General features: G+C 33.2%; 1 protein-coding gene across 1 annotated transcript in view; it reads right to left on the reverse strand.

The window, feature by feature from the left end:
• Positions 1-13,574, reverse strand: part of LOC113507114 (nose resistant to fluoxetine protein 6) — a 39,716-nt gene that overhangs the window by 17,049 nt on the left and 9,093 nt on the right. Inside the window, exon 2 of the mRNA XM_026889976.1 lies at positions 9,027-9,238. Within this exon, the coding sequence (XP_026745777.1) occupies positions 9,027-9,238 (212 nt within the window). The remainder of the gene's footprint in view (positions 1-9,026; positions 9,239-13,574) is intronic.

Raw genomic sequence — 13,574 nt, forward strand, 5'->3', positions numbered from 1 at the left:
GGACTGGATAGTGAGAAATTGAGTTGTCAGTATTTTTTATACTGTTTATTATTTAATAGCCTAGTGGTATACTGGTTGGACTGTCAAGTCAAAGTTTGTAGGTTCTAATCCCCGCACACAATTCTGTGTTTTCAATTTCATGTGTCTATCACAAAATTAATTGTGACTTATTAAAAACGTTAAGGGATTGCGAGTAAAATAGAAGACATGAAAAAAAATCAGGGTGCGTTTAGCCACGTCACAGGCCAACAGGCGATTTAGAAATACAGATATCATGTTTAGCATCAATCATATGAAAAAAAGATGAAACGACGAAGTAGAACAAACTTTTAAGTTATTAGCAAATGTTTGTTCCAAATCCAGTCGTTCTGCGTTTCTGTTGTCAGTTGTTCGAATTATTTATATACATATTTGCTGTAAATTTTACGGAACTAATAATTTTATTATTTAATATTTATTTGGTTGAAAACACGACCGCAAACGAAGTTCCTAGAAAATCAGTTTGTTTAAATTCATAAACAATAAAAAACGTGGTTTTGAAATAAAATAAAAATTGGCTGCAAATGGATTTTTTAACTATGTCAATATTAGCTTTATGTAGGCCCATAATTTTTGACGAGTGCTAATGAATGACACACAATATACCTTGTTTTTATTATGTACTCGTATTGAAAATGAATGTCTTATTGATTTTGTGTTCATGTTTGATTTGTTAAACATTTAACACGTGCCAGCATGTTTAGATTCGAAGGTGAAGATAAATAGGTCAATCAACTAATCTATTAGCTTAAGTAGATCACATTGAGATCTTTCCCACACTCGCCATTACCCGAGGTAAAAAGTACAAAAAATATTTTAAATGTGTTTTAAATTCAATTTGAAATTTTAATTAGGGCCAACATAAGATTTTATTACAGGAACATAGTAAAGAGAAACACAAGAATAAAGATGATATCCAAAATGATTATAATTTTTTTACTATGAATTCAAGTGACTTAAATACGTAGGTATTAAAAATGTATAAACATAAACGTTTGCGATTTCCTACATCGTCTTAATTTTTATTGCAACACTAAAATAACTATCAACTTGGTGACCATAAAAATATTTTAATAAAGAATGCATATTTTGTCACATGACTTCCTGCAGTGTTGGCGTACAATTATTTCCTGGTCCTAAATCATTGAATATTGTCGATAACTTTTTTGATTTCCGACATCTATTTCGGTTGGTCGGTTATTAATTATCCATAATTATAGACGATGAGTGTGATTATTGTGATTTTGTAAGTTCCTGTCGTCTTGCTATTGAACTTACAGACCATAATTTTGAACTTGTTGACAGTTTTCATTTGTAAGACACTGATAAGAGTTTGGGTGTCGGAGGTCATGATAATATCTAGGGCTTTCTTGTTTCGTCTCATTTAGGGACTTAAAACTCTGGTAAAAAGGAAGAAAGAAGCTCTTCGATAATTTAACCTTGATCAGAACCAGTCAATAAGAAAATTATTTGTAAAGAGAAGGAACAGATTTAGCTTAGGAGGTTTTGAAGCATAAATCTTGAATTCGTACCCGATCAATGGAAAAATCTCCGTACGTAGAGATCAAAAAGCCACACATCTTTCTAGAAATCGCATTTAATAAAAAAGATGTATAAAACATTACGTAATCCATTGTACCTGTACCAAGGCTTCATCAACCATGGACTTTCCCATTCATCTGTCTTGGAATGTGACATTTAAAATAAGGGAACCTCCATTATCTTCGAGTTATACACCTGATTGTGTATTAAACGAAATTGTATGATGCCCCTTGACAGTTATAGTGTTTTATTTAAAATTGAAATGTCAACTTTAAGGATACGAATCGTATAAGTCCGTTTATGATGTGCTGATCGAATTTTGGCTGCTGTCAACATCAAAGGGAAAATAAAATTAATTTATGTCATTTTTTGCACCAAAGAGTTTAATGATAAGTTCTAGGTATATTATACATATTATACCAGCCATTAACTGGTGCAACAATTTTCTAGTTGGTACTCCGTTATTTTAATCCGCATAACACTGTTTATTCTACGATTTCGTTCGTTAGAGCAAATTACCATGTAATTATACTACGCACACTATAAACGGAAGAAATTATGTCAACCTTGAACTTGAAACTGCTACCAGTATAACGAAAGTCGGACACGACCATAACTTGAAGCGCAGTGCATTACAACTCGTATTTAAACATTACATAAGAGAAAGTAATGATTAACATAATGATTAAGGCGAAGATTAATACGAGACGGAAAAAATGTCTTCGATATATTTGAATGTCGAATTTCAAAATGGCGATACAGTCACAGAGTTAAAAAGAATAGAACGTCATAAAAAATTAATTTGTGGAGGAAAACTTTCCTACACAACAACCTCCTTGCCTCATATTACTACATGTTGCGTAGCTCATTTCAATGAAACAGTTTTTATAAACAGTTTTTATTGTACACGTCACACACTACGTAACGTACGTGAAATAAAAGAGGCGTTTACTACTAAAAAAGAGGCCTTTGCCCGGGAATACGTAACAAAAACACTTAAAAAACTCCACGATCGTAGTCCAAACCGAATCATAGTCTAATTGGAATCTCACGATGAATAAGCAAATCGCTTAATGAATCAACCTGTAACCAATTTGTATGAGTCATAAAACTGAGAGGGTAGAAAAAGCGATAACAATAACAAAACATAACAGATTCTGGATATAGGAAATAATAATCATGATGGATTGCAATTATTATTCTTAGAATATGATACAATAACTTTAAGGAAAACTTAATTATTTGTATCAGCATGAGTAAGATGAAAATCTTAAGATTGGATTATGATCATGAGCCTTTGGAAGTAATGGAAGTCCGGTACTGGAAATAAAAAACTATTACGCATAATGGCAATAATGTTGTATTGGGTGTCCAGCAAAAACCTGCTCACATTAGCTGGTAAGGTCCAGCCTAGCCATGCCAGCTATCCATGGCAATTGCCTCCGCACCGAGATGATAATAAGTAGGCCATAGATATACAACATACAACATTTGCTGCCTGTTATTTAGGGCAGAAAAAATCATAAGCATGTCTACAACGTCAAAGATGTATACAATCTTAAATGTTATCTCTTGAAAATTATTTAATGCTTTAAGAGTTTCGCTTTCTAATGAATCAGGACTTAATCATTGGCTGAGAGTGCGATATCAAGTCATTTTCCTCAAAAAAAAATTGAACGTATTTTAATAATAATATTTCTTAGTAAGTTTTGTTTTGGAAATACTAAGAATGACTGGTTTATTATAAATTGTGATGTCTGTTTAAAGAACTTTAGCTTTAGTATAGTTTATGTTGCAATGATCAACACGATCATCATCATTATGAAAAACCTCATGATTAAGATAAATAGGAGAAATTAAATCAAAGCAAAAAATGCAACCGCAAACAAGAAACGTAATTTTCACACTGCGTCACATAGAGGGTAATGTTAAACTACTAAATACTTTTTACTGCTTCCAAAAATTCCCCAATACCCAAAAAACACTTCAAAAGTACACAAAAACACGTATAACCCCTGAACTGCGCATTATTCTTTGGGCGCGATGACCTCAAAACGCGTGGTAAGTTCATTCAGTTAAATTAATGAGTTTATAATAGATATGACTATCTCGTTGCGGTTTGAGGTGTTGTTACCGCAGCCATGACCTTCACTTGGGTCGTATGGTTAGTGATGGTATTTTATGTAACCTTACAGTGAACGAACAAACATACACCCTGATATGTGAAAGATGTAGGCAAAATACTGATACATAAGAATAACATTACGGGATTATAGCTTAGGAAAAGAAGAAGCAATTCAGAGGCTTAACTCATGGAGGGGAATTGCCTCATAGTAACAATACTGATACAGCCCTAAACAGGGTTAAAAGAACAGTCGATAAGGAAACTGTTTTCTCGACTGGTTCCAAAAACAGCTATAAAGAAAAAAATAAAATAGGTATTTTCCCACGGTGTTTTTAAACAGTCACTTTCTTTTATTTTGCATTTTTGTTTGTCGTACCGGTTGGGTTTTTATAACTCAATTTTAAGGTACTTCCCGATAAACTAGGCTGAAATTTTTAAATGCAATTTACAAATATAGAAAAGGCTGGACCGATTTTGATAATTTGAATGGAGTGACAATTAAAAACGTGTAAACGTATTTAGGTTTTTTAATCTATTTTTCTGAGTGGAAAAGTTTGAAAATGTAGTCCCTGAGAAGTTGTGTTTGGTCGAATTTTTGAGAGTTGTATTACAAATCTGTGTCTAGCATGGCCTATATTTAATCGTCTAATGTAATAATACATGTTATGAGTATGTAGGAGTTTTACTTTTAAAAGTGTTTGTTACAGACGCATTAAATAGTTTTATATACTTAACAGTTGGTTTTAAACGAGTTTGTTTAAAAAGGTTAGTTGTGTAATATAACATCATGTTAGATTGCGAATGGATTTGCTTTGGATTTAAAAAAATATATATATTTGAAATTAAAAAGGTTTTATAATTTTCGATTGCCTTTTCTGGATAAAATCTCATCAAATGACTGCTCTCGCTTTGAGTTGATCGGAAGGGTGTGTCAGTCTTTCACTGTCTTAAACCGACCGGTAACCCTTTCGGACAATCCTGCCGGACCTGTTGGTAGGTACTTCTTTAAAGCCATTTTTATTGAATTATTCTGGTCAGTATTGTAAAGAATAATTATACTTGTGCGTGTAAGCTAGCAAAAGAAGAAATATATAGCTCTGTTCAACTTTATGGCTCCAAAAATGCATAACAGCAAATTAACACTGACTTAAATTTATAATTAAAATAAATTACTTAAACTTTTAGGTTGCAGCAACAACAAACAAACAAGGAACCCAAAAACGGAAAACGAGCCTTTGCATGCAACATTTTTTTATTTAAAAGATGTCTCACAACATAAGTACTACGTGTTCGGACTTTAGAGTGGTGTTGCCAACCTTGAATATTAAAGTTCCGTTCGCAATTTTGATTGTTACAATAATGGTTAATGACGTCATATGCCTGTAAACTACGCTAAACATGGAATAGTAGTCGATAGATTGTTACATAAATGTATTGTGACGCATATTCTTTTGGGTTTATTGTTTTTTTTTTATTTGACGCATTAATTAGTATTGTATCATGATGTTTGTGTTTGCAAAGGAATGGTGTGCTTTATATTTTATTTTTAATAGACTGACTTGTATGAATTAATTATGAAAACAATATAGCTTTACGTTAAATATGACTTATAACTTAAAGGGTTAAAACGGAAGCTTATGACTTAGGCTCTGATGTCTGTCCATCTGATGTCACGCTGTATCTTATGGACCTGTAGTTTTTTCTTTATTTTCAGATATGATGGATATTTCTAACTGCTATAACCAAAATAGAGATATGACAGACATTTTTTGTTCGAAATTAGTTTTTCTCGAAGAAAAAAATATATTTTTGTTGTTGATTGTCAAAGATTAACCTTAGTTATCAAGCTAGTTACCCATAAATCATCTCCCTAGATTAAAAATGAAAGAAAAACTTTCACCAGCATTTGGTAGAATAGCCGTCATAATTTATTATGGCGGTGTTTAGTCACGTAAATAAACGTATTCAGAAACTTTTAGGACTTGTAAATATTCGTAGACTAGAACTTGGGTACAGAACTAGAATTACAATATTATCATAACAAATTAACAATCAGAAAGTTTGTTATAATTTTCATATATTTTATTCCTTTATGAATCACAAATTCTGTGAACCATGATGTAGGGACCATTTGAAGGGCAGATGCTTCAAATAACAAAATTGTATATTATTTTCGTTTATGTATGTTCAAACTCTATTGTTTAAATATTTGACAATCTTATTAGTAAACACTTGGAATATTCCTCAAAAACTAGAAATACCAAGGCACTGCTACCTGTCCCTTCGTCTGTCATCAGGCTGTATCTCATGAACTTCTATAGCGAGACTGCTACTATAACAACAAATTAACAAATCGGAGATTAAGCATCAAGATGGTGAACAATTGCATTGTTTTCTTTAGTTAATTTCGATTTGAAGTTAATTTAAATTCTCAAATGTAATGTACCTATATAAATAAATACAAAACTACCACAAAAACATTCAAAACAGAATATAGTGTCCTTCAAGGCAAAGCAATTGTACCTAAGTACAGCGTTTACAATTTACCCAATTATCCAAACAAAAATAAACATACACGGAAATTGTATTAAAAGGGCGAATAATTTCGTAGTAAATACATATAAAAAGCAAATAGTGTATTTAGGTAAATAAGGAAATCAATGGCAGTAAACACATACGTCGAGTTCACTATACTTGATAGGTCATAGGCCTTAAACACGCATTCTTGAGATTTAAAGTTGGTAAACAATATTGTAAGTAAACTGAATATGCATTTATCAAAAAGAGTTTTTATGCAGATATTGAAACGCTCAACGGACAAGACGTCAAAGGAAGCATTGATATGAAATACATAGGATCCTGTTTATTGATAAAACATGGATTCTATAAGAGTTATTGTGACAAATTTCGTGACGCGAATTCACAGTTAGGTACGCGGGGCCGCTTTAGCTCATGATTAAAGACACTGGTTGTTTTTCCGTTATTAAATAAATAATGTTAGTAAACCGCTATTAAATAAACATTTATAACAGTTATCAAGAATCAAAAAACAGTTCAAGAATTAAAAAGCAGTTTATAACAGTTATGAAAAATCAAAAGGGCCAATTTATTTTTTAACGTGGACTGGTCATGAAAAATTGACCGCCATTAGCTTAAGAGTCAATCTTTTAATACTAGCGAAACAATTACAAACAAAGTTTTATGTATGTCCTAGAGAAGACACAAAATAAAACATAGCATCTAATATTTTTTTTAAACAAGATGCCGTATCTGTTGCATGCTCTGAATATCAAACAAAAAAGATCTTAAATTAATTCTTAAAAGTAAATCAACTGTTCGATATATAAAGGTCATCCTGTTTTATATATACAGCCGATCAACCTCTAAATGTAAAACCATTTGTGCATTAACTATTTAAAAAATAAAAATCGAACGCATTCAAAAAGTAAATATCATTGAAACTTTCAAACCTGCTTAAGGTATTCAATACTTTTTGCATTCCAGATCAATGTACAGTCATAAGCAGTGGTTTTCCTTCAAGAAGTTGATATAACTAAAAAAAAGTTTACAATTAATTATATTTTTATTTTTGAATGCGGAGCAAATGACTTTTGTATTGTGCGATAAAAAAATGATGTGTTCGTTTTGTTTTCTTCTAAAATGCCAACCACCTGATAGACGGAGCAAAAAAAACTACCTTTCTGGTTATGCAGGTGACTGATCGTAAAATTATTTGCTTAATCCGCTAACAACAATCACATGCCTGTTAAATGACCGACAGATGTTTAACATAAAAAAACACAATCCGCAAAGGAGTTTTTACAAATGAATCTACTATGCAAAATTTGAACTCAGACCAAACGCATTATAATACACGAACGATACCGATACAAAAATTTACCTACATATCCCAATTAAGCTGGGCTAGTGATCAGCCCCAAACCAGTAATGTCGCAATGGCTCAAGGCTGGTGTTGAAAAGCAGGCTGCCAAGGTCACGGCTACCAGGCCGGGCAGTTAAACTGCATTGAAATTGCAACAGGTCTTGCGAAACAGACCCACATACGTCACACACCACGTTTTGGGGTAAGCTTCGGTTATCGGTAAAGTAAACTTGATTAATCGTTATATAACCTACATGGAAGATGAATTCGAGAATGTCGATGTACAATGAGAAGACTTGTTTGGTACCCAGGCTATGAAGAATTTTAATAAGTTTTCAGTTCGGTTAGTAACCTAGTCACTAATGGAGTGGCAAATAAACAATAGGACAACAACCGTTTTATTCAAAATGAGTCTACTTCGAGACTTCAAATCTGACATAATTAAAAAAACAATTGAAAATCCTTAAAATCCCTAGCAACGTTGAGTATATATCTGAATCCCAAAATTGGAGTGTAAGAATGTAAGACAAAACAAAAAAATAAATCTTTAAACCGTCTTCGTAGCCACGACCTGTGAGGTATTTGAATAGGAAATAGTTTAAAAAACATGATATGGTAAGCCGAATGAATAATGAATACCCTCAAAACTAAAGATTTGAATGCATAAATTATGTTAACACCTGCGTCATATAAACGGCTAACAAATAAGAGAATTTTATGTTAACAAGCATAAATCACAATACCAGTTGTCGCGGATTTTCCACCATCTGTATTTATAGTGGCTCAAAAATTCTCATAGGTATGTAGGGAACTTAACGGATTCGCGAACTTGTTCTTCTATTTAACATATCGGCCTAAGAATATCCGTGTTGTGGTCAAAAAAATCAGTAATATATGAGGATCGTTGAAGGTTTAAAAGCCATCTGTTCTGGGGTTTTGCCCTGAGCTTATAATTAATATCGAATCCAGTTAGTTATTCGCATTTTATAACCTCATTGTTGAGTCAGTTCATCAACCTTAGTATGTCTATCAAGTTTTTGTTACAAATGGCGAAACCTACTTATTAGAACACAATGGAAGCTAGTCTAAATAACCTCACGTTTGCATATATGCACTGAGCGGTGTATTGAACATGATTTTGGTTTTTGCGCACACTAAATTGTCTGAACATCTTCCGCTGAAATCGTTTTCATAAGTCTTCCAAATTGCATTCATAATATAATCGACAAATGAGGTGATTTAATGCTAGCGAAGCTAAGACATCTTTACATCGTAATAACGTTGTTGAGAGTAGACAACTTCAAAATGTATGGGAATGACATTCAATTTTGAAGAGTGACGTGACTTTACCTTGACACCTTGTAACTTGTCTACGGGCCTTGGGTATACTAGTAAAATTGAGAAATTAATTCATTAAAAATAATGTATTCAACTTACATCAGTAATGTTACTCCGAATGTAGTGTCCGCTGTGTACTAAAGTGTCGATCTCGTCAAGAGTTTCGTCTCCACTGAAGCTCATCTCTAATGATGCCAGGCAGTACTTCCCTCGCACAGCGCCATCGATGCTGAGGCATTCGTCGAAGTCGCCGTATTGGTTCCCGTTCCCGCTCAGTATACCTGATGGGGGTTTCGCTGTGGCGTCAAACACTGAAATAGAAATAAGTTTTTAAGCAAGTTGAAAAGGAAGACGCTACCTTTTTTTTTAGATGAAGCTCCAAAAAGTTATAGAAGAAGGAGAATTCGAGGCCTTGCCAGTATTGGTGTTTCAACTTGGGAAAAAATACCTCGAAATAGTCACTTTTAAGTGCATGTGGGTATGATGTACTACTACACATAGACGTGTTCCTTAGAATCTGTTATCCAATGTAAAAAGGACTGCTTATCCAACGACAAATTATATCCAAGTTCAAATGCCAAATGCCGATAAAAAATGCAATAAATTAATCTCATTAAACAACCATCTAATATATTTTTTCAGCGAAATGCTGTTAAATATGAATATAAATCAAAGACTAATTTAAATAAAATATTAAAATAACAAAAGGGCATGTTGTGACCTTTACCAAAGAAGTGCCATAGTTGACCAGTTCGACAGATGGTGAGTGAATCAGTCTATGACATAACTAAAGACTCGTTTCATTCATAATAAACAATCTTGACAGTGAATATTGGAATATTGACTTTATGGCTAGAATCGCGATAATTGAGCATGTATAGAAAAGTTGTTAAATAAATCATTGATTGTTTGACATATTTGCTCATTAAAGTTACCGAACTCTTTGGTGTCGAATTTTTCCAGACGTTTTTTTTTTTTAAACTTGTAATTTTGCGACTTTTTTTGTAATATCTGGCGTTGATTTCGTTTCTAAATGCAAACGCCTGATTTTATTGTTTCGCACTTAAGAAAAGCTTCAAAATTGAAAAGGTCTGCTCAAAAATAGTGTTTTACATCTGCGTCATAAATGGAAAAACTGATTGTTTTACCATTGCTAACTATTTGCATTAGACTTAAGTTCAGCGTTCAATTCACTTATACGCAGTTTGTGGAAACCGAATATATTTGAACTCTGGTCAATATTTAGATTCCACGGTATTTACTCTGAGTCACATTATATTAATTGGTTTGTCAATAAACGTCATTATTTAAATGTTGTCCGTACCTCTCATATGAAGTGAAACGTTTTTAATTTGATTGAATTTAATTGTTTCAGAAAGAATAAAGATTTATGGTTTTGTTTGATGCTGTTATTATTCGCCCTTAGTATGACAGTTTTGTTTACCTATAGTAATATTTTTTGTGCTAAATTGTTCTATTTTATATTTAGTACCGACACATTACCTGGAAAAGTAAAATTATTACACTAATATATTAATAAAAAGCCCAAGTGACGGGCCTGTTGGTCTAGTGGTTAGCGACCCTGACTGCTATACCGGAGGTCGTGGGTTCGATTCCCGCCCAGGACAAATTTTGTGTGATGAGCATGATCATTTGTTCTGGTGTCTGGGTGTAATTTATCTATATTATGTATGTATTTAGAAATATATAAGTAAGTTTATCAGTTGTCTGTCTGTCTTGGGATCAGATAACCGTGTGTGACTTGTCCCAGGATATATTATATTATATTATAAGTATCTAAGTATTTGTGTGGTTTTACGTATTGTAAATTATTCACTCTCAAACCGCTTAAAAAATAGTTTTGTTAAGATGGCGGATAGTAGATCAACTTATTACTACTAATACTGACTTTTTCATATTTGACTGAAATTATAATCAATATTCTCCGACGAAGACAAGGAAATAAGCTACTATAAATAATAATTAATTATAATTAATCTGAATCTATCAACGTAATAAATAAATAAATGCGGACAACATCACATACATTGTTCTGAACCCAAAGTAAGTTGCCCAAAATAAGCAGCTAGTCAAACGAATTTCAGTCTTAAAGCATTGTTCAACAAGTTTTCATATTTAAAAAAATCTAATCCATTAGGTACATTTATATGCAAAAACATATTCGTAATTTATCATCTAGATGTATATCACGTATGCGAACAACATTTTTATGGCCAATAAGAACCATAACAGATAGATAATATAATTTATAATCGTTTGAACATGAATGTAAGGTCCTTACAAGTTTAGGGACCCTTATAACATGAATGGAGTTGTTCAATTTAATTTATTTATAGACTAACTATTGTTTGCGGCTCTGTCCGCGTAAACCTTTGACTGGCCTGTTGGTCTGGTATTTAGAATTATATGACTACGTTTATCAGTTGTCTAGTACTCATAATACAGGGTTTGCTTAGACTGAGACTAGATGGCGTTGAGAGGGAGTTGTCTAATATTATTATTAGGTATGCCTTCTGCAGACATCTATGTGTTTTCTTGAAACCTATTTTATTAATGGTGTAATTTGACCGCCATAAGACGTAACATATCAAAATGGACAAATTTAAACTCCTGGTCAGTGACTTCGGGAGCTAAATTGGTAAAGCGACTTGTGCGATAAACCAGGAGAAGCTGGTCGGAGTCCTGTGTGACAGTTAACATTATCTGTTGCATTTTCTCATGTATCAGTTCAAATACAATTTCCTTTGTCGCAATGATAATTAATTATATTTATCGGATATTTAAGCGAAAATCCTGCCTCAAACCTTCTTCATTAGTCTAGAATATTGGTTGGAAATGTTAATATTTGTCTTCTATGCATTAAGAGGCCATTGCTCTGCACTAGGTAATTAAACTTTAATAGCTATCTTAAAATCCTGAACTAAATTCTATGTACACTAGCAAGCCGTAGATAATAATGTGCCAGACTAGTCGAACAACGTATCGGCATCCGGTTACGACTCTTTTTCTAAAAAATTCTAGAATATTCCATATTATTAATATCGTTTATATAATTAATGACCAACGTTCGGTTGTGACCTTTGGAAGCAGCGGGTTCAGAGGATCAAGTTTCGCCAGCTAAGCAAATCAAACTAACAATTGTTGCTGACAACAGGTTTACTCGTAGGTAAGAAAATATGTAGCAATAGTATTGTCATATTTAGTAAAATAGTAACATGAATAGTAATTTAGTTAGTGTGACAAGTTATAACGAATATTTTAATCTCAGAATTAATTGAGCTCCTCCGAAACGGCTCGACTGATTCTCATTAAATTTTGTGTGCCAATCGGGTTTGCGAATCGAACAAAATCTATTTTTCATACACCATGTTTTATTCCCTAGAAATATGGCAAAAAAGCGTGTCCTAGCAAGGGACAGGTAGTTTATATTATAATAGTCACGTTGTCGCGTTGTTTGTCCACGATCGCGATGGTCTCCTAAACTACTTAACCGATTCTAAACTAAAGATTTGCACACCGTCCATTTTGATACAATTTTAACTTCTTCAAGGATAGCTTAAATTTTATATCGTCTAGAGGATTCGCAAATTATTTGTCTGTAATTTGATTTTCACAACTGATATTCATAATTATGCCAATAAAATGTTATATTCGGCTTTTAATTTCCAAATAATGTTTCTATATTCATAACCATGACGACCAAGTCGAGGGCAACAACTAGATTATAAAGAAACATTAGAGATAATGCAAAATGCTTTACATTTGCAAAATCTAGAATCCGTTCTCTATCGCAGCTGTTGTGAAATGTACTTATTGGTGTAAATTTGTATACATTGCGTGATACGCGTTCTACCCTAATGCTAGCTACTGCCTTGAGTTTAGTCCGAGTTGTGATGAAATTATTTAAATCTTTGTACCTGAAGTGTAACAGAAGATGTGCTAACGAAATTCGAAACAAAATTATATCCTTAAAGGAGATATTACGAATATTCAATTACTTTAGAAGTACTAGGAGTTGCCCGCCGCCCGGCCCGCTCGCTACAATGGAAAATGATCCCACGCGAACATAAATTCGGGATAAAAACTATCCTATGTATTAATTTTGGTTATAAACTATTCGTGTAAAAGTTTAGCCTGAGTCCGGTCTGTGGTTGCTAGGATTAGAAATCATTTATTTTGTTTACAAAAGCATCAATCCATTTGTTTATATTTTTGCTTACGCAGTACGTCAATAGGATTCTTTGATTCTCCGAGCAGTACGCCGACATGCACATAACCCTCAGCGTCTTTTTTCGATACAATTTCAATCGAACGGCTTTTACAAACGCCAATCTCGTCCGTTGAACCTTGTATGTCAAATGTCACTGGTGAAATGACTGTGGGCAGTGAATACGAAATGTCGCGGCGTACAGTCAAGGATGCCATTGGCGTGACTGGAATGTGCATGTGCGAGGAGGGCTAGAGAAAAATGCATGACATCAAAGACTGATGGACGGTCCATCTATTAGAATTCAGAATTCTTTTGTTTTAGAACTCCCTTGTCAAGCATTTTTGGGGCTCGGGTCGAATCGATTGATGTACGGGTTGCGTGTTTATTTTATTGTTAGGGTCAATTGTTCGGCATTT

Source organism: Trichoplusia ni, chromosome 2 (genome assembly GCF_003590095.1).
Source record: "Trichoplusia ni isolate ovarian cell line Hi5 chromosome 2, tn1, whole genome shotgun sequence".
Taxonomy (NCBI): Eukaryota; Metazoa; Arthropoda; class Insecta; order Lepidoptera; family Noctuidae; genus Trichoplusia; species Trichoplusia ni.